General features: G+C 47.0%; 1 protein-coding gene across 1 annotated transcript in view; it reads right to left on the bottom strand.

The window, feature by feature from the left end:
• NT5E (5'-nucleotidase ecto) overlaps positions 1–22,104 on the bottom strand; it is a 108,997-nt gene that overhangs the window by 18,050 nt on the left and 68,843 nt on the right. The window contains exons 2-3 of the mRNA XM_006729423.3: positions 11,026–11,248; positions 6,334–6,522 (exon numbers count right to left, since the gene is read on the bottom strand). Coding sequence (XP_006729486.1) covers positions 6,334–6,522; positions 11,026–11,248 — 412 coding nt within the window. The remainder of the gene's footprint in view (positions 1–6,333; positions 6,523–11,025; positions 11,249–22,104) is intronic.

Below are 22,104 nucleotides of genomic sequence, written 5' to 3'. Positions count from 1 at the left end.
TTCTTTTTATATTTTGGGGTTTGGACAGTCCCACTTCATCTTTTTTTTTTTTTTTTGAAGATTTTATTTATTTTAGAGAGAGAGACACAGCGAGAGAGGGAACACAAGCAGGAGGAGTGGGAGAGGGAGAAGCAGACCTCTCACCTAGCAGAGAGCCTGACATGGGGCTCGATCTCAGAACCCTGGAATCATGACCCGAGCCAAAGGCAGATGTCCAATGACTGAGCCATCCAGGCGCCCCGCAGTCCGACTTCATCTTGGAAAGCAGTTTCATGAGACGTAGTTAAGACAGATAAGTGTTATGTGGCTGCAAAAATTAACCAGAAGGCTCTGGCTTTGTTTCCTGAAGGGGGCTGGTGCTGAGGCTGGGGGGTATGGCTAGAAGTTGACTGAAATAGTCCTGAGCGAGTGACCACTGGAACAAGTTAAGTCCCTGTGCCACCAAGGACGTGATCTTTGAAGCGACTGCCTACACCTCTGCCCTCTGGTTGGTTCTCCCAACTCACTTAATAAACCACACATGTCAGCCGTCCTCACTGAGGCCCAAAGGAAATGGTTCTTTGTTGGATAGGGTTTCCCTGTCCTGTGGATGTGGTAAGTAACAAGACCATTTTCTTGTTTGAAAAGGCAGGATTATCTGAACTTCAAGAATGAAAATTAATGGAGATGAACAATGATTGCAAGCAACCACAAAGCCTTTCAGCCTCCCTCACTTACTCCAGTGACGCAGGGCAGGTGCATTCCTTCACACTGCGTCTGGCCACTGGCTACAGCATGAAGAACAAGCATTAGCTTTTTTTGCTCTGTCACATTTATAATTACATGGTAAACCCCATTTGTTTTGAGAATGAAATCCTGTGGCCCTTAAAATCATTTACGTTCTCTAATAGACGAAGTGGTTTGAATTTCATATTCCATAAATGTGTGCCTACGTCTAGAAGCAATGAAAATAAGGTGTTTAGTGAAAACTGGTCAAGTAAAGAAATCTTACTTTGAAAGGTGCTGCATCTGTTAATATTCACTCAACAGTCCCGGGCACCCGCCTTCCAGGTGTCAGTCACAGCCACGGCAGGCGTCCCTAATAGACACGTCCAAGCTAACAAGGACAGAGACATGAAGCCTGCTGGCCTGGAATGGAGAGAGGAGCCCAGGAGACTGAGGTTTCGGTAAGGCTGATGGCCAGCTCTCCAAGGAATAAGGGGTGAGAGGCTCTAAGTTAAGGCCAGGAGGCTAGGACGAGGGAGGTGGATAGTGGGGCTCTGGGGATGGAGCCATCCCAGATGATGACCCAGTTTCAGCCTCCTGTAAAGTTGCTGAAATGGCGTGGAGGTGACAGTCGCATGTTTAGAGGATCAAGGGACTCTGAACCTTGGGTATGGGGTCAGCCATCCACATGGAACCCTCCACCGGGATGAAGGCAGGAGCTGGGGCCGAGAGGAAGACCACAGGCTGGGTGATGCTGAGGAGTGGCTTAGAGACCATTCGATGACAGCAAGAAGGAGGGGCCAGGGTGTAGAGCCTGGAGGCAGGAGCCTCAAAGAAGTCAGAGGTATAATGAAGTTCACGGCAGTAACCGAAGGAAGTCATAAGCTGTTCTACAAAAAAAAGTTTTATTTCCCCAAAGTCTGGAAAGTAAGCAATCAGGCTCTTTGCATGGATGACTTTCTGGGGAACAGTCAGTCGATGTTAGAATGCAGGGGGTCGTAGACTTGGCAGTTCTAACCCTGCTATTCTGCAGATACCAGAAACTGATGTCTCCATTCACCCAAGGCCACAGGTAGCCAGAATGACCAGCACGATCCAAAATTCAGTTCACACAGCGGGAGGCAAACAGCACACTGAGTGTGCCTTTGAGGGCCGCATGGGGCATAGAGTCCCCCGGCCCACCTGCTTCAGCTTTCAACCTGCTCTCCCTTTACTACATACGTTCTTCTCCAAAGGCAACAACACAGGCCAGTTCGTTGACTCTAGGATTTCATTCCTATTGAGAAAACATGTGGGGACTAGTCCTCACCCCTCGCAACTTTAAGATTCTGTAAGCATAGTCGGGTGGACCTCTTCCCCCCCTTCATTCCAATGTGAGCATGGTCAGGCAATACTAGGTTATCTGCATGTACACAATGGCTGTACTCAGAAGAACCTGGAATAACGTTCGTTTGTCGGGGAGGGAGGCGGGCAGGCTGGGGGAGCAGTTCATGCACTGTTTCAGTCATGCCTCATTGAAAGCTGAGTTTTTGAAAAAATATGGGCTAGTTATAGTACAATGAAGTTAATTTAATAGGTGAAAACCAGCATTAAACAAATTAAATAACGGAACAGAAAATATCAGGTGCAATCTGGACGCTTTGTGAAATTTTCTTTCAGGTATGTGTGTGTGTGTGTGTTGGGTTCTGTGCATGGCAAGACATAAAATTCCAGAGGATGTATTATTATTATTTTTTAAAGATTTTATTTATTTTTGAGAGAGAAAGAGAGCACAAGCAGGGGGAGCGGCAGGCAGAAGGAGAAGCAGGCTTCCCGCCAAGCAGGGAGCCCGACGTGGGGCTCGATCCCAGGATGCCGGGATCATGACCTGAGCCGAAGGCAGACGCTTAACCATCTGAGCCACCCAGGCGCCCTGGGATGTATTATTTTAACTACACTTTTATTAACAAATCATATTTAACCTCAAGTTAGGTTATGCTAATTCCAAAAACACTTCAGAAGAGTTTAAGGTTGTGAAAATTTATTTAAACAAGCAAATATGCTTCATTTCCTCCCTTGTCTTGGAATTACCTTTAATTGTTAACTGCATCCCTCAAAATGATGAGTATCAGAATTGAATATTTTCATGAGAACCAGTTCGTGGGAACAATAGTCTTGCTAAGCAACCATGAAATGTGAAATAAGTGACTAAAACTTTAGAGGCAGTTTTTTCAGAAACTGTAATGATCTACTTCAAGATTTATGTATAAACAAATCCTAATTTTTATCCCCAAATCTTTCTTTCATCCAGTCATTCATCATTAACGAAGCTCACTTACTTGGCAAGAGGCACACAGTGTTTTGCAGGACCTCACTGGCTGGAACAAAGTGACAGGGACAAAAGGTCAGGCTGCAGCATTAATGGGAAGCCGGGCATGGTCCCCGAACCTTTTCAGGCCCAGCAGGGCACAGTAATTGTTGGTCCCCCGGCAAGGCCGTGCACGGCCAATGGGTGCCGGAAGAGGCAGTGGCTAAGATGGTGTAAAGGCACATCCTGAAGAACAGGGGAATGACTCTAGCATCTGAACGGAGGGGGTGGATTCCTTTGATTTTTTATGTGCTGTTTTGGTCCTGCTTCATTCAGAGCTGAGTTTTTCAAAACGTGGGCCAGCTACAATATGAGGAAATTAATTTAATGGGTGGTAACTGACACTTTAAAAAAAATGAAACAGTACAGAACCAGGGTGCACTCCAGGTTCTTTGTGAAAGTCCAGTGTGTGTGTGTGTGTGTGTGTGTGTGTGACTCTGTGTGTGTGAGAGACTGGGTGTGTGACTGTGTGTGTTTGTGGGTGTGTGCCGGCTCTTCAACTACAATGCCCTTCTCACTCGGGATCGAAGTGAGTACAGCGTGAGCCACGCTCCCCAAGACGGAGGGGTCGGAGGCACACATCTAGCTCGCACCGTGTGCCCCGGTTTCTGACACCACCCCGGACAGAAGCTAAGCAGAGGCTCCAGGGAAGGCTTGTTCACGGGTCTCATCCACTGAGCTGGGACAGACTGGAGTAAGGACAGCTCAGGTACGAGGCCCTGTCCTGCAGCGCTTCACCTCCAGCTGTCCATTCCAGATGTGAAGTCAACGTGACCTTTCTCATCGGGTTGTTTCCATCCTCATTCTGCAGCTGAGGAAGTCAGGCGGAGACAGGAGCCCGCAGCAGTGGCCCAGCCAGCCCGACGGCCGAGTCTCCAGCTCGCCCCATGCCGCCCCCTGACGTGCCCCATGGGGCTCTCCCCGCTCCAGCGCTCTCGCCCCTCTAGTGGCCCTGGAGTTACCTAAGTGGCCCTCGGACGTCCGACTGCGACACTGCTCATGCTAAGCAAGTCCCCTCACTGTCTGCGCCTGCCACTGTCCTGACACACGGACCTACCGCCTGCCCGGCGTGGGCGCTGTCCTCATCGCTCACAGACAGCTTTTTCCACGAGACAAATACTCCTGTGAGTGACGTAAGTGCCTCACCTACCGTAGTCTAGTCCGTTAAAAGTTTTTAACCCACTACACTGATTTCACAACCACTAATGCATATCACCCAGTGTGAAATGATTCTCTAGCCTGTGTCTACCAAGAGGTAAAACACTTACGAGGGAACTGCGTGAGGAAGGAGTCAAATATGTGAACACGGTTTTCTTAAGGGAAGGTCAAGCCCACCTTGTGAAGGAGTTCACCAGCGTCCGCAGTCGGACTGGTCTGTCCGGACAGGTGGGCAGCCTCCACACGGCTGCCCGCCAGGACACAGCTCTCTACAGTTTCTGAAGTGTTCTCCCACGTATACGTATACCACCTCCCGTCATTCTCACAACAATGGGGCACTTGGAGCCTTATCACCCCAATTTTGAAGCAAAGCTAACAGGTTCAGAGAGGGTAAGTGACCTGCTCATGGTCTCTGACGTGAATCAGGAAGGAAGACTTCGGACCCAATATTGTTTCTTTCTTTTCTTTTTATAATTTGTGTCTTTCTTTCTGATTGCAAAAGCAACATGCATTCATTTGAAAATACTCAAAAGTGCTAAGAAGAAAGTGAAAATTACCTGTATTCTTTGTGATAACCCCTTTTAACATTTTTAAAAAATTTTATGTATTTGGGGGGGGGGAGAGAGAGCACACATGAGTGGGAGGAGGGGCAGTGGGAGAAGCAGGCTCCCCACTGAGCAGTGAGCCCCGGGAGGGACCCGATCCCAGGACCCCGGGATCATGACCTGAGCCAAAGGCAGACACTCAACTGAGCAACCAGGGTGCCCCCTTTTAACAATTTTGGGTATTTTTTTTTTTTTGCTTTTATAAAAATAGGATCACCTTAGCCCATACGGAGGTGGGTGAAGCAGCAACTTCTTCAAAGACAGGGGTGTTCCCTGCCAAAGCCTTCCTTCCCACTAGCTGATTAACAGCCAGTTACCAGGAAGCCTTCCTCCTCCTCTTCTTTTTCCTAAAAGTCCTTCAAATCTCCATGCAGTAGTTGGGGAGGGGGGGACATGGGGGCAGAGGGCATGGTAGGAAAGACTCACCAAGCCAGCCAGACTCAAAAGTTTTGGGACATTATAAGTTCAACATAGAAGGGAAAAAAAGAGGTTTTCTAACTAAAACTACCTAACATCAAGGAGAGAGAGAAAGAGGGAGGGAGGGTGGGAGGGAAAGCGGTAGGGGAGGAAGAGAGGGAGGGAGGGAGGGGAATGGACATGCTTTCAGGAGCATCGGGGCCTATGACTTCCAACGCACGGTCCTAGTATGAAGAAGAATTAGGACTTGAGCCCAGAGTTCAGCCCCTGCTACCTGTGAACCTGCAAATCAAATCTGTCACCCTGACCTGTGAAGGCCTTATTTGCATTATTTTGTTTATACTTAAAATTATTTTATTTTTTAAAGATTTTATTTAATTTATTTATCAGAGAGAGAGAGAGAGCACAAGCAGGGGGAGCGGCAGGCAGAGGGAGAAGCAGGCTTCCCGCAGAGCAGGGAGCCCAATGAGGGACTCGATCCCAGGACCCCGGGATCATGACCTGAGCCAAAGGCAGACGCTTAATGACTGAGCCACACAGGCGCCCTACTTAAATTTTTTTTAAAGATTTTATTTATTTGAAAGACAGTGCAAGCGAGAGAGCACAAGCAGGGGGAGTGGGAGAGGGAGAAGCAGGTTCCCCGCTGAGCAGACAGCCCGACGCAGGGCTCGATCCCAGGACCCTGGGATCATGACCTGAGCTGAATGCTTAGGCAGATGCTTAACGGACTGAGTCACCCAGGTGCTCCTATACTTAAAAATTTTTATATGATATGTTGCTTTTTGATATAAACTGATTTTTGGCTGGGGCTCAGTAATCTTTTTATTTTATAGTGTATTTTATACATATGTTTTATATATATTTATAATATACATAAATAAATGGAATTGACATAATCATGAAACCAATATATTATTCTTAATGTCTCTGAATACGATTTACACGTTACTATATATGTGTATTACATATATATTACATATTACAAAATATATGTAATATATATTATGTGTTAAATAGTAGTAAAAATAGTAACAGTTACAAAGGCAAAGAGACTAAGTTATCTAGACATCCTGGCCAGTATAATCCTTTTGAAACAATTACCTGTATAAAGAAATGTGTTGGAGTGTCCTCCCACCACGATGTCCACGCCCTTCACTTTCTGAGCGATGAGTTTATCCATTTCAAAACCAGAGTGTCCCAGTGCAATAATTTTGTTCACATTTAGAGTTTTTAGCTTATCAACTTCAGGCTGCAATGCAGCGATTTCATCTTCAAATACTAAATTCCTTCCTAAGGAACAAAATAAATAAAATGGACATTTATTAATAATTTTTATTATATTGCTTATTACACATACTAACACATAGAGTAAAAACACCTTTATCTACTAAAGCTCTTAAATTACTAAAACCAAAACATATTTGTAAATTAAATATAAAATCCCTAAAAAGCCAATAAAAATTCGCATCAATATCCTTAGTTACATTCACTTAACGTTGCTTTAGGTTAAGGTTGTGAATGATATTATGTTGCTCTAATGTAATCTCAAGCTATGAGGAGGCTTCAGACCTGCAAACCTATTTTTTAAAAATGTGTTTTTAATATCAGATGTTTCTCAGTCACATTATTTCTTGAGCAAGACATAGCTGTACCCATCTTGACTTGATCCAGTTCACAAGGCATGGCTCAGAACGGCATTTACTTCCAACGAGCAAATTTATTCACAAAAGACAAAGATTTCTCCTTATTGAAAATACTCCTAAGACTTGTGTCACAGGACCTAAGAGGAACTCTGCAAGATTAGTCCAAGCTTTCTTTGACCAGTGGCTACTTTAGAAATGTACACAGTTTCCCAAGCAAAGTACTTTGTAAGAAAAACATTCATTTTTATGTCTTAGTTCTGGTATTTTTGTTAAAAGCTAAGTACTTTGTAAGAAAACATTCACTTTTATGTCTGAGTTCCGGTATTTTTGTTAAAAGTGATTTCTTTTATGTTACTTGATTCGGTGCTGTAAATTAAATTATAATGATTCTCTCTGCTGGAAAAAGTGTGTTTTTACATTCAGACTTCCATTGTGCCAAGGCAGAAAGTGCCTGAGCACATGAGCGTGTTGTAGGATCTGTATGTCAAGTCATCATGTTGCTTAGACACCTTACACTTAGTGCGGTGGGTTGGTTGTATCTCAATAAAACCGGGCGGGGGGGGACCCAGATTAGTACATCTAAGCCTTCGTTTGCCAGTTCAGGATAATCAGTCTTCAAACTTAAAACTCTGTTGGCAAGGAGTCCTCGAACGTCAGTCCTAACATACCCGTTGATGCTGTGCCTTGTTCACTCGGTAAGGCCGACTCTGGCGCGTTCTCGAGCTCTGCCTTGGACATGGTCTCACCCAGCTACTGTTGGCACAGGGAGTGTGCACTTTCTTCCCTGCTTACTCCCCCTTGCAGTGCTAACAGGAGAGCACCCCGGGGACCAGGCTGCGGGGTGTGGCTGTGACTGTGTGGACCCACGGCCCAGACACCCAGCAACTCACAGGGGTGCCACGCTGGACTGGTCGTGCTGTCCCCAGCTCACAGGGGACACTTAAACAGCAGTGGTAACAGCCTGGCCACCATTGTCTGCCATGAAAACATCAAGAATAATCTGCTTCTCGCTTACCACTCCAAGAAGTCCGGGGCTCCCCGGTCACCCCACAGTGCCATGTCACTTTCTCTGCGAGCTCCCCGAGCCTCCCTTTAAGTTGACAAGTTGCACCCACCCCCGGCCCCACTTGCCATTCTCCCTACTGCTTAGCACTTACCACCTTCTGACACACCAAATATTCTACTCATTTATTTGCCCACTAAACCTAAACTGCAGTAGGCAGGGATTTTCTTTTCTTTCTTTTTTTTTTTTTTTGGTCAGCATCCCTGGAGCCTAGAACAGTGCCTACACGTAGGCACTCAGAGGAAAGAACAAAAGAATGAATGAATATTGAGCCCTTCAGAGAAGGCTACCATCTGCTTTTGTTTGGCTGGCAACAAGGAAGAAAGGTTCAGAGAAATGCCTCTGAGGACAAAGAAATGTCTTCTGACACATTAGGAGCCTCTCGGGATCCGTCATCACACACAAAGTATGGGATCTATTTCAGGATCTCTTGGGGGGTTACAGGAGTGTCACTGTCTGGCTAAAATGAACGAACTGCGTGTGTTATATACCTGTGGGCACCCAGGCCACGAGGACTGGAAGGATGGGGCTGGACCAGGGGCCCGAGAGCTGCAGGAAGAACGCGTGCGCTGGGCCTGTGGTCTTGGTAGAAGCGAGTGTCCCCAGAAACACTGCTCCACCCCTGCCCAGCACTGGCGTCAGTCCCTACACCATCCAGCCTTCCTCTTCTGGGAGCTGCTGGAAGGGCATCATCACCCCTTCAGAGACATTAGCCCAGTCAAGGACTAATACGGGGTGCTACCAGAGTCCCAGCAAAGGGGGGCTGACTTCTGGAGCCCTTGTATCTCTTCACCGGCAACCCCTCCTTTCTTACTGGTGACTATTCCAGAAGGGATGACGCTTTTCTCCCCGTCATGCCTGAACTCCTTGGTCAGTCATTCAGGAGGCAATCTACTCCTCACCCCACTTTCTGCCTTCCCTGCTTGGAACCTCTGTTCCAAGAAACTGAACTATTCGCTCTTCTGAGACGGTGGCCCCCATGCTTCCCTGCTCTCATGTGTTAATTCCAGCAACATTTATTGAGAACTTCCCATATGCCAGGCACGGTACAGAGCACAGAGCAGTGGAGGAGACAGAGAAGGTCGCTGCCCTCACGGGGCTTGCCTCCCAGCATGTGACTCTGACCTCACGGCTGGAATGCCCTTTGCCCCAGGATGTCCTGCGTGCCCTGGAGGGGGCCAAGGAGCTTCTTCAAGTCCGTAGGACCTCCAAGCTGGCCATCACTCCTTTCACTTACCCCCTGCTCCTAAAAGACGTTCCCCCATTCCCTGACTGTGTGACTCTCTTACGGCATTTAATTACATTCTGTCTTGAACAATTTCAAAAATCAGTGGGTAGAATAGAAATTATAGAGACACAGAATTATTCAATTATTCAACAAGTCCACATCTTTATCTAAAGCTCCTCCTCTGGCCTCTATACTAGGTCCTGGATGTTCACTGAGAGGAGCCCTAGGCTCTGTCCTCAGGCTGCTCAGGCCGGCGCAGGAAGCTGACCGTAAGGGACAAATGTAATCGGGGGAGGTGCTCAGGGGGAGGGATTTTCTGTGGGAGCTGGGGACACAGAGCAGGAGCGTTCAAGGAGAGCAGGGACAAGGGTGGCAGCAACCGGGCCACGTCATCCCAGCCCGCCCGACACTGGCAACTGGCTTGTCTGCCATCAGGAAGCCTGGTTCACTCTGCCATCCCCACGTGGTCGTCTTTGCAGAAAAGCCCCAGGAAGCCGGAGGCGCGGTGCCCGTTAGCCCCAGGGGAGGTCAGATCCCCAGGGCAGGGAGCAGTGGTCAGGCTGTGTGTGTGTGGTGGGGGGCGGGCAGCGCCTGAGACTGTCAGCTGGGGCCGCAGATGGGACCACACGCTTCTTAGAAGAGTGCTTCTGAAACACGTGGAAAGCCGGTGACTCATCCTGACCATAGCCACCTCCTGGCTCCACAACACCTCAACTGCTCTTTGGTGACCAGGTGTCACACAGCGTGCAGAGGCTCGGTCCCCAGAGAAGCCCCGTGTGGGCCCCGCCCCTGGGCCGGCGGCAGGACCCTCTGCCCTCACAGCAGCTCAGGACCCAGCACGCCGGCCTTCCCGTCATTCCCAGTGGCCTGGACCGACTCTAGCAACAACAATAAATAGATCACTTTTCTAATTGCTAAATGACTGCAGGGCCTTTATCAGTTAATGCTTCATGAAAACCCCTGCTTCTGGAGAATGCCTGCTCCTGGTTTTCCTTCTCCTGTTTCTTTTCGCTCTGCTCTCCACAAGGGCTGTTACCACCTGTCCCCACACAACGCTACTACAGGACCACTGACTAAATCCCCTGTGCTGCGCCTTTTATTCCTGTCAGTTGCCCTTTTTATTCCCTTCAAATATGGGAAGAAAACAGATTTGGATGATTTAGAAAAAAAGTCATTTTCGTTTTTGCTGCCAGAGTGTTTCGGTCAAAGTGTTCCTGTGAAAGTGGCTCAAAAATGTTTCTTGAATAACTTTAGGATTATATATGTACGCACGTATATGTTCATGCTGTATGAAATATAGCATATGTAAGACATTTATATTAGGATATATATACCATAGGACTTCTCAAGGATATGTATTCCTCAGAAAGCCAGATACAACAAAGTCATTAAATAGAAGAGATAGATAATGAACAGCAAGAAAGGAGAGTTAACTAGACATATAATGATCATACTAGAAAAGGAAAGGTAAGGTAAACTGAGGTAAAACCCTAGCTCTGGGCCCTCTGACTCCACAGGAAAAGGGGCAGTGACTTATGTTTCATTCTCCAGTAAATTACTCTGTAATGTTAACCCTGGACGTAAACAGCTTTCTTGCCCAATTCTGAATCCACTGAATTAAACAAAGATACTGTGTATGTCAACAAGGAAGTTCACTGAAAAAAGAGCAATGTCTTTAAGAAGTAATTTAGAACAACGTGGAGGCCACCAGACTGGTTTCATCAATGTTATCCCAAGTAGACTACTTGCCCAACACCACATGTTGTTCCAGCTTTTATCCACAGTCCATAAAAATCATGCCAAGCTCTGATTTAATACATCTATTTGCAACCAATGAGTGCTATAAAAGTAGAAAATACCTGGATTTGAGAGAACAGGGGTTTCTTTTGAAGTATATCCAACAATTCCCACAACTTCATCACCAACAGGAAGAATTTTATATGGCATATAAAGTCCTGATATTTGAGACGCTAGTGGCCCCTTTGCTTTAATATTTGCACTCAGAATTGGAAATTTGGCCTCTTTGAGGAGTGGATCAATCAGTCCTTCTACACCATTATCAAATTCATGATTTCCCAGTGCCTGGTAGAAAGGGAAAAGAGAACAAGAATTAGGTACTCTGGAATTTCTAACAGAAACATACTGTAAAGAATATGACACATGAGCCCAGTGGCTCCCAAACCTGATGGGGCTCTAGGAGCTGACCGCATGACCTCTGTCATCCTCACGCCCAGAGATTTTACTCAGCGCCCCTGGGGTTGGGCCCATGGGCACACAGATCATCAGGCTCAGTTGGGAATTGCTTCCCAGGTTCCGCACCACCTACTGAAGATGGCATGGATGCATGCAGGAGTCGCCTGGGAAGCTGGCCACACGTTCACCATCCTGCCATCCCCAGGTCTGGGGCAAGTTGGAGAATCTACCTTTCCTAAGCTTTCCCCAGCCTTTCCAGGTTCTGTTTTCTCTCATAAACCCACATTTCAATCTGCCCACCCAACTGTTGTGACCGCCCATCTGCTGGGAGAACCACTGAAATCAAGAGGACTGTAGCAAAAGGCAACTGGAAACGTGCTGTTAATAGAGAAACCAGAGCCTCTCCTCGTCCCATCGCCGCATCTCCTCAATCATTCCTCCCTTATGCTCCCACAACTCTTTCTTCCCAACAACCGTGTGGTCCTCTAATTCTTCGGGGAAAATGAAGATCCCCAAAGGCCAACAGGAGATGGCTTTCTCCACATCGTGCAGGGTGTCACAGGTGCCCTCCGTCGAGCAGCTCTGGGCCGCCCTGGGTTTCATCCCCAGCAGTTTCACATCCAAGGAAGATTGGGATGGTGCAGTGCTGTTGGCCGGCTCTGAGCATGGGACTTGGTGAGGAGCTGGCATGGTTGAAAGGTGCCCTTGCCTCCCGCCTTCTTTGCTCTCTCCCAGTCCTCACTGCTCTGGGAGTGGCCACTGGGCCCAAAACAACGCTCTGACATCTGGCAGCTTCCCTCAGAGTAATCCTGACAAAACCCGGCATTCTGGGTTTCTTCCTTCCATCCGTTTCTCTCTTGCCCTCCTCGCATAAGCTTATCTCCCCCAGGCACCTGCTTACCTGCTCTGGCAGGCTGTTTGCTGACTTAGTTACTTAAGCCAGTGAGTCTCAAACTTTCCAAATACCACACCTGATTTTGCTTCGCTTTGCCATCATTTGGGAGCAGACCTGGAAGTGCTGGTTGGTGACCCGTCAACTGAGATCAGGGCCTCCCTGGATTCTCTCACAGGCCCCACTCCTTTCCCAGCACATTCCGCACTCTGGAGGCATGTTCAGCATGTTCGTGGGCCCTCACCAGACTGCGTGCTCCCTGAGCCGCCGTGTCCTGCTGCCTCCACCCTGCTCAGCGCTGTGGCCCCTCACCCGCCACCCAGGCACCCCGTGAGCATCTGGGGCTCAAAGAACCGTGTATGTGATATCCTCATGTGTACCTTTATACACACAAAGCAACACAGTGTCCTCACATTCCCACATACCTGTCTCCCTGATGAAACTCAGAATGTGTGAATTTGCCTCGTCCCCGACCCTCTGAGTATCCACTCGTTTTTACTTCTTCCTCTTAACTAATTACTTCAACCTTAGAGGCTGACCTAAGTCTTAAAAGGATCTCCCAGTCTTGGGTAATAGTCTACCTTCTCTTTAGAACATCACGGTTTCTTCCTGTGGCGAAATCAGTCTCCCTTATGGGATTACAGTGAACTGTCTTGCCTAACTGCGAAGTCTTAAAAAGTGAGTATTTCTCTCATTCTTCATGGCAGATTATACATTGTGTCAGCCACCTTGCCGTTTACCCACAGCATTATGTTGCTAGCGTTCGGCGACCGTTGGAGTTACCTTTTTCATCTACTTGTGACTTGTTTGATGTCTCCTCCCCTGAGTGTAACACCCTGAAAGCGGTGATGGTGGCTATCTTTTCCTATCTGTGGGGAGAGGAGCCCTGATCTGGGTGCTCAGGGCTGAGCAGAGACCAGCTGAATGAGCTCCTTCACATCCACATCTTCCACTCGGAAGTGAACATCTGCAGTCCTGACTTTCCCCCTGACCTTTAGTTCTCTGTGTCCAACTGCCATGCAGATGCTTCCCTCCAAGGACTCACAAGCACCCATGTTTACCATGCTCAAAGTCCCTTCCTCTGGGATCCACCATGTTGGCCCAAGCTGCCTCCATCTACCCAGTCAAGGAAGCCAGATACCCTGGGGCAGCTGAATGCCCCCCACTTGTTAGCTCTTCCTCACCCCCCACCAGCATCCCGCCTTTGCCTAAATGCTCCGTTCCATCCATCCCCTGGCATGCATTCCTCGCCCGTTCCCTCCTGGACCACCGCCACAGCCTCCTCACTGGCTTTCAGCTAGCGCCATTCCTTCCACCGAACCATTCAACATAGTGCTGCCAGAAAAAATCGTTCTAAAATGCAAAGTTTGGGGTGCCTGGGCGGCTCAGGCTGCCTTCAGCTCAGGTCATGATCCCAGAGTCCTGGGATCGAACTCCGCGTCGGGCTCCCTGCTCAGCGGGAGCCGGCTTCTCCCTCTTCTCCCCGCTTGTGCTCTCTCTCTGTATCTCTATCACTATCAGTCTCTCTCTCTCTCAGATAAAGTCTTTTAAAAATTTAAAAAAAACCAAAATGCAAAGTTTATCTTGTCAATCTCAACTGTAAGGTCCTACGGTGATTCTCCACTGCTCGTGTGATAAAATTCAACATCCTGAGCTCCTTGAGCCATCTGGCCTTGCCTTCCCCTCCAGCCTTATTTCTGACACCCACCATCTGCTAAAGTATGAGACAACCAGGCAGGGCTGGCTCCACCACTCATGAGCTCAACCAGAACACACTTGTAAACCACAGCTTCCTCTTGTGAATAAAACAAAGGTTGTAATAAAAATGGAACAGCATTTACTAAGCACTTGCCACACGCCAGCATCATGCAAAGTGGTTTTATTAAGAAAAACCTGATTTTGTGCTGTGAGATTGGTATTATTACTATTATCATTTTACAATGAAAACAGATCTAGAGACACTGAATGAATAGTTCAAGGTCACGTAAGTAGTAAGTGGTAGAGCTGGGACTAGAACCACTTCTGTTTGACTCCAACCTTCTTAACCTCTATGCTTGGATATAAAGAGCTTTGCATAAAGCCTAGCAGATAAAATCCTAAGTACCTGCAGTTTTCATGCTCTCACTCATCTTTGTGCCTTTGTATATAACAGGTAAATGATGACTGGTTGATTGAAATACAGATAGGTAGATGATTAGAACTGAGTAGAACAGAACAGAACAGGAGTATTCTTTTTTTTTATACCATGCTTTTACTCCCTTATTCAGTCAATGGCTTTCACTCCTGAAGTGTGATGATCTTTCCAAAAGAGATACTTCCTAAGAACCCTTCATTGAGTTCCCTTTCTGAATTTGATGTACTTCCTCTGCTCTGATGGTCCCCTCTGTATAGCCCCGTACCTGCCCACTCAGTCCCTCTGGAGCAGAGCAGTGTACCACTGAATGAATACTTGGTAATAGATTTTTTTTTAAAGATTTTATTTATTTATTTGACAGAGAGATAGAGAGAGAGCACAAGTAGGCAGAACTGCAGGCAGAGGGAGAAGGAGAAGCAGGCTCTCTGCCGAGCAGGGAGCCCGATGTGGGGCTCGATCCCAGGACCCCGGGATCATGACCTGCGCCGAAGGCAGACGCTTAACCGACTGAGCCACCCAGGCGTCCCTGAATGCATACTTGAATGAGCAAAAGAGTCTCTGACAAATTTCTTTCTTCTACACACAGCTAACTTTTCCTACAAAAATTCCTTTGCAGAAAAATGCCTTGGTAAATTCTTATTTTCTTTATAAACTCGTATTTGCATTTCCCCACCTTGACGTTTTCCAACCTGTTTCTCCTCCATTGCATTTCTTACAACTTCATTATTCATGAGCTCTTTGGAAGGAGGAGCATACCCCCCACTTGAGTATATCATGCTCCCTGCTGGCTTACAGCAGCAGCTCAAGAAATGTGTTAAATACAATTTTTTAAAGTTTTTACTTCCACTCCAGTTAGTTAACATACAGTGTTATATTAGTTTCAGGTGTATGATAAAGAAATACATGAATTCTTATTCATTTCTATTATTTGTATTAACATGACAATACCTCAGGAAGAGTCTGTCCAAGAGCACTCAGAGCAATGAAAGAACATATCAGGGCAGGTCATCTTTCCACGTTCCTTTACATCTTAAGGAGCATTTGTAGCACAAACATAAGAAAATTTATGCAAATTCATACTGTAATATCATTCCACTTTTTTTGGTCCTCTCTGAAAATTCCAGTACCTTTCCTTATGTGTGCTTGTCAATTTTTTGCTGCTCTGCCCAAAGCTTCTCCCATGACTTTAATAACCAATCCTGGGGCGCCCGCGTGGCTCAGTCGTTAAGCGTCTGCCTTCAGCTCAGGTCATGATCCCAGGGTCCTGGCATCGAGCCCCGCATTGGGCTCCCTGCTCCGCGGGAAGCCTGCTTCTCCCTCTGCTGCTCCCCCTGCTTGTGTTCCCTCTCTCTCTGTCAAATAAATAAATAAAATCTTAAAAAAAAATAACCAATCCTGATCTGAGCTAAACTGTTACTTGTCATTAATGCTATAATCCTCACATCAGGCAAGTATTTTTTCTGACCTAAATCATACTCTTATGCTTTCTCCCTCTTTGTTTTTTTTTTTTTTTTTTTTGGTTTCTAAAAGTTTCATTTCTAATATTGGGCTCATTCACTTACTAACCCTATTCATTCACTGATTCTAGACCTATGACAATCTTGTGTCTTTTCACTATAAACCTTAAATTTCACCAAATGCACCGTTCTGTAATTTAAGACAGCTGAGTGTAGCAAAATGGCCTTCTTCAGTATCTCCAACATCAAAATCATAGAGATTTAATGTGAGCCTCTGGTCTAGCCCTGGCTCCTCACCCTCACTGCTTTCTTCATGCAGAAGCCTAAAGCACTACTTAAAAAGACAAAAAGAAAAAAAACCTGGTGCTCTTACATGAAAAAAACTTTCCTCACTTTCCATCTAGCCCAGCCCAGCATGTTCAACCACCTAAACCCCTGAAATGTTGCTGCCATTTAAAGCTAAACACAACTGTAAGGACAAGAGGAGATCTGATTCTTCTGTGATTCTTATTAAATAAACTCTTGTTACATCAACTCCGAGGAATAGAGTCTGATTTGTTTAACACCTTCAGCAGGTGTCTGTTAATATTTACATTTGATGTGGATAATTTGTCAAAGTCTAGCGGTGGCTTTGGAGAAAGTCTCTGTTGACTAAAGATAAAGCCCAGAGGTTTTTCAGGTCATTTGAAGCAGCACTGGAAGAACGAAGATATTCCAAGACTTCTGGCTCCAAGTTTCTTGTTGGATTATTAACAACACCCTGCAGTGAGAAGTGAGGGAAAGCTTGTGTCTATATGTCAGTTATCATTCTCACGAATTCTGGACGCAGGCCAAAGTCGACCTTCCCTTTGTGGATAAGCAATTTCCTTACTTAGACACATTTTTAGGTGATTATGAGGTGACTACATCTCTAATCATTTTATTTCCAAATACACTGTATGCTAAACAGAATTTAAGCTACCATTCAATTATTGTCTCTTGGTTACAGTGCAAACAAATACATGATGTCACAGTGTTGTTCTCCTCTACCTCTTCCTCTTCCATGAAAGATGCCAATTAACTGATTGAATTAATCTTTCCCACTGTGTTTGGACTGAGCCTCAGAAGCCTTCTTACCTTAGCCCCGCAGGGAGTTACTGTCAATCAACTAGCGCTGGCGCTGGAGATGAAATTAATTTTTCATGCTTGCCCTAAGATAATAATTTTGCGCGGCATCTATTTATTGAGTTCTAACAACAATAAAATAGACCTTCGGTGAGTAATATGTGGCTGGAACCTGCTAGCGAATTCAGCAGCCACACCGACGAGAGGTTGCCCGACCACCCCGTCCTCCGAGCCTGTGCGCCAACTCCCAGGTCTTTTCTTTCCCAAGGCTCTTCCTAGTTGCCATTTATTCATTTCCTCCTTTCACCTGTAAACAAATGTGCCCTTTGGTCTTGAGGACTGGACCTGAACAAGTGCACGGACAGAAGAAATAATGAGAACACGCCTCAGGCTGAGAGTAAGAGAGAGAAAGCCCCCCGTTGTCAGAGCGGGTCCGCCTGAGCCCTGACGCTGGGATTTAGGCACGGTCTGCAGGAGGTGACACAGAAGTCCGTGGCCATCTGACAGCCGTCTATGAAGGTCTTTCATTATTCTGGAATGTTTTGCTTTTATGGAGAAATCGTCCCTTTCTGATCTCTCCAGCTACAGCTGATCGATCAAAGCAGTAGACAACACGCATTATTAAACAATATGTATTAACTGAGCCCCATCATTCATTTAAAGTGTCTCCGACACGGGGGAAACATTTGCTAAATATTTGCTGAATAAATGAACAAGTAAATAAATAACGGAGGGGAGGAAAGAGCCAGAGAATTAATTCCCAAGGCTGGAGCCGTTGGTCCTCCGCCCCCTGGGCTGGTTGCTACTGGCGGCCTCCTCCGCGTCCCCTAGAACCCTGTCCCAGCGTCATCACATCTCTGTGTGCTGCAATGGAAACAGAGGCTACAAGACACAGTCGCCCTGACCTCTAGTACCAAACTGGTAAAGAGTTCTGTTTCGAAATCCTCTGATGAATGGTCACGGCAGACAGAGTAATAATTTAAGCAAGAAACTTGGCCGTAAAAGGCAAGGAAGCTGCAAAGCCCTAAGACCTGAGCAAGCATCACAGGCCAAGAACCTGTTCGGCGTCGCCTCACACAGAGCCTGCCTTCTCAGCTGGGCCTCATGTCCCAAAATAAATAAAGCTGTGAAGAGGCCACAGGGGCCCAGCTCTGGTGAGCTCCTGGTGGAGTATCCTGGGTCAGACTCCACTCGCAGCAGAATTTTTATTCCAAGTGTTACGAAAATTTAGATTCCCCCCAAGATTTGGAATGACACCCCGCCCCCCTCCATCCCAGGCCTGCCCAGCTTGAAGCCAGACACTGACAATGTGCCCGCTGGGACCGGGACCGTGCGGCAGATGCCCGGATCCCTTTCCTGTCTCTTGTTTCAAGGGCCATGCTAGGGAGCTGCCTGGGGGTGGTTTGGTGGTCCCCTCCCCATGGTCCCCACTCCCCCCTATCTGCTGGCCGTTGAGGAGTCCCCTGCCAGACCAACGACCAGCAGAGAAGGACACTTACCCCCAGTAAGCTTGTGGATGAGACACCTGTGAGGATGCATGTGATCCCATGTGTTGGACAAGAGCTTCTGCCAAGAAACACCCAAGAAGCAGCGAAACACCTGGGCAGCCCTCCCCTGTCCCCCCGGTCCCCCAGCCATGAAGCCAACCAGCCACGAAATCCTGTTGCTACGGCTCCTACACCATCGTCTCTCAGGGGGTCTTCTCTACCACACACCCACTGCTCCCCTCCCCCCCCACCGCTCCCTCACTTCTCACCCAGACCTTTCCGGAGTCTTCGAGTCGGTGTCCTGGCCCCCAGGCTCACAAACCTCCTGCCCATTCACCACAGGCCTAGAGAATGCGCTTCCAAAAACATGCCCACGGCTGCTTCTAGCCCCTGCTTCGCGTCCCTCCAGGGCCTCCCGCTTCCCACCGAAATCACAGTCCCGACTCCTCAGACACCACAGCAGTCCCTTCCTGACCTCCCTGAGCTGGCTCACTTCTTCTGCCAAACTTCAGGGGCCCTCAGGTCCAGGAACACTAAACTACCCACGCAGTGAAGTGCCTCAGATGCAGCTCTAGGTGAGTGACCTCCCCGCGAAGCCCTCCGTGCCACCTGGGCGGCAGACGCCCCGCCCCGGCCACACCCTAAACGCACTTCTCCGACACCACTCGCCCTTCTGGCTGTTGGCTCACACGTCTCTCTCGCAAAGGCAGGAAGGGCCGCGACTTCCCCTGTGTCCTTGGTGACCCCGATGGACACCTGGCACCAGTGCCCAGCAGCTGTTTACTGAGAGAATGACACAACCACCACTCCACCTGCTCCTTTATATAAGCTCCACCTTACTCTGATCTGGTATGCGAGACATTAAAACTTTTCAAAGGTGGCAGGATTTAAATAAACAAAACAAAACAAAACTTGGTAAACAGCTGAGCAGTATCTTGTGAAGTGAGAGAAACCAAGCTGCTCAGAAGCAGGTGAAGAGTTTAGTCAACTGCATCACCATTCCCACTAATATCGTACTGGCCTTTGTTTGTGAATGAAACGGATTCTTAAAAAGAGCTTGAACAGTTTTGTGTGTCCTGTGTGTATACACGAGAACATTATTTAGATTTCATAATGGCAGTTAGGGAGAAAATGGCACTTTTTAGAGTCTTTTCCTATTGGAAATCTGCTAAGGAGACCAACTATTTGGTCTATCAAAGAATATCTATATCTGAATTTGAAAGGGGACATTTCAGAGCCTCAGCTTTGTTCACAGAGGACTGTAAAAATTACCAGGGAGTTTGACATAAGTGAATTTCAAGAAGGAGTTTTTTTAAATATAAAACATATGACAAAAAGAAAGACTGATCATTAAGACTCTCATGCTACATGGCCAGGCCCTGTTCACATATTGACTCATTTAATCCTCACAGAGCTATTAGGTAGGTGCTATTATTTGTCCTTTTCATAGATGGGAAACTGAGGCACAGTGCTCCTGCCACTAGCAAGAGGCAGAGCTGAGGTCTGAACAAAAGTAATGAGGCTTAAACATCCAGGTCTTAACCACTCTGTCAAAGTGACCTAACGGAAATACCTGGAAGGGTTGGGTATCACTCAACTAGTTTCCTACAGGGTTCTAGGGTGCCAAGTAACAAGGCCCTAGTGCTTGTGCTCAGGAAGGTGACAGGGTAGACAGGGACAAGGCAAGACATGAGCATGTCCATCTGTCCATCCATGCACCCATATGTAAACCACATGGGGACCACAGGGAGGGACGCGTGAGACAGCCTGCCAAAGACATGGGCAAACGCTGCCCGCTCAGGACCAAAGGGGCTCAGAGTGTGAGCCTCACCTCCTTAGTGCCAGTCAGGAGAAGCTCACAGGCAAATGACATCAACTGTATGAACAGATGAGGCAATGAAAACACAAGAGCTGAGGCACTCAAATGTTCCAAGTGAAGACAAGAGGCTTAAACATGAATTCACAAGAAAAATGAAGGAAATAATTGATTTAAGAGCAGTGCAGTATGCTTGATGCAAAGGAAAATGATTTGTTATAAGACACGGAAATCAACTGCAGTGTCAAAAAGCCCTTTGTCAGAAATCCGCAGCATAGGTATTTTTTTTTTTTTTTAAAGATTTTATTTATTTTTTAGAGAGCGAACGAGAGAGAAACAGCATGAGAGGGGAGAGGGTCAGAGGGAGAAGCAGGCTCCCCGCTGAGCCGGGAGCCCGATGTGGGACTCGATCCCAGGACCCCGGGATCATGACCTGAGCCGAAGGCAGACGCTTAACCATCTGAGCCACCCAGGCGCCCCAGCAGCATAGGTATTTAGCTAGTCATTTACACACTAGCTCATCCCACTAAGGACCGGGGTTGCAGTGCACCCTATAATGGGAGGCTTACAGGGAGAGCCTGACCGATTCCACAATGGGGCTTAGTCGCCAATCATTCAGGGAGACTCAACAACCACCTTAAGAGGGGGCGATTGCAAGTTAGGTTGACTTGACACATTTCTGGAGTTGTAGACCATTTCTGGGGTTGAGTTGTGCTCCCCCCGACCCCCTAGTTGTGGGCTAGGGCATGTGGGTCCTGGCAGGTGAATGTGGCCTCTGACTGAATGACAGAAAAGATCCCGGGGCTCAACCCAGCTCACAAGCACTTCAATGTTTGTTGAAAGAATGAATGAACAAGTCCTAAACAGACAGCATTTCAGGTTTTCCCTATCAGATGGGAAAATGTACAAACCCTCTATGTGCAAAATGCACATAACAACATTGCATGTAGAGTAACCTGCTCGCCTCATTGGGTTCCATGCAGGTTTAACTATATCCCTGAGGGGCTAGAGGGCTCCAGCCAACCTGCGGTTTATATATGGAATCAATTATTCAAGGGAAGGAAAAGAAGTGTCAAGAGAATTTTCAAATTCTAGTTATGTGGTTGAAGAAAATAGACATGGAAAGAGCTCACACAGTACTCAGGTGTATTTGTGGGTGAAATGCTGAAAGCTGCTGGCTCAATGTGTGACTTGTTTGTGGTTTGTTTGTTTGTTTTGCCAATTTTTAGTTAAGGAAACTTACATGCCAGAACAAGAACAAGATGAGCTAAGAACCTGCCTTTGCTCCCTCCCTCTCTGGTGCTCACTCAGCCCACCTGTGGCGTGGGACTCACTCTGGAAGACAGGAAGTAGGAAGGCCACAACCACAGCCACAGGATGGGGTGGGGGCCGTTGACATCACTGAGGCTTGGGGATCCACAGACACCCAGATGGTCAAAACTTTGGAGCTCTGAGTCTAATTTTCTTTGCTACTGACTTTACTTGCCTTGAAAAACAAAAACAAAAAAACAAAACCCACTGCCATCAATACACCTCTTTCAAGCTTCACACACTAGCATTGCTAAGTTGTCTTCCTCAAACCTGGGCTTGTTATGGAAGATAAAGTAATTCTGAGAGTTTCTTTGATGTGAGACACTTTGAAAGCACCTGAATGGAAGGTGACTTCTCTTGGCTCAGGATTAGTTTTCTGGGGAAAAGAGGAAACATGCCCATTATGCATTTGTTTTTTTGTTTGTTTGTTTTAATTTTATTATGTTATGTTAGTCACCATACATCATTAGTTTTTGATGTAGTGATCCACGATCCATTGTTTTCATATAACACCCAGTGCTCCATGCAGTACGTGCCCTCCTTA

The sequence above is a fragment of the Leptonychotes weddellii genome, chromosome 8 (assembly GCF_054177405.1).
Source record: "Leptonychotes weddellii isolate Sample4059 chromosome 8, ASM5417740v2, whole genome shotgun sequence".
Classification (NCBI taxonomy): Eukaryota; Metazoa; Chordata; class Mammalia; order Carnivora; family Phocidae; genus Leptonychotes; species Leptonychotes weddellii.
Note: the sequence above shows the minus strand (reverse complement) of the source record. Positions and strands in the feature narration are given on the sequence as shown.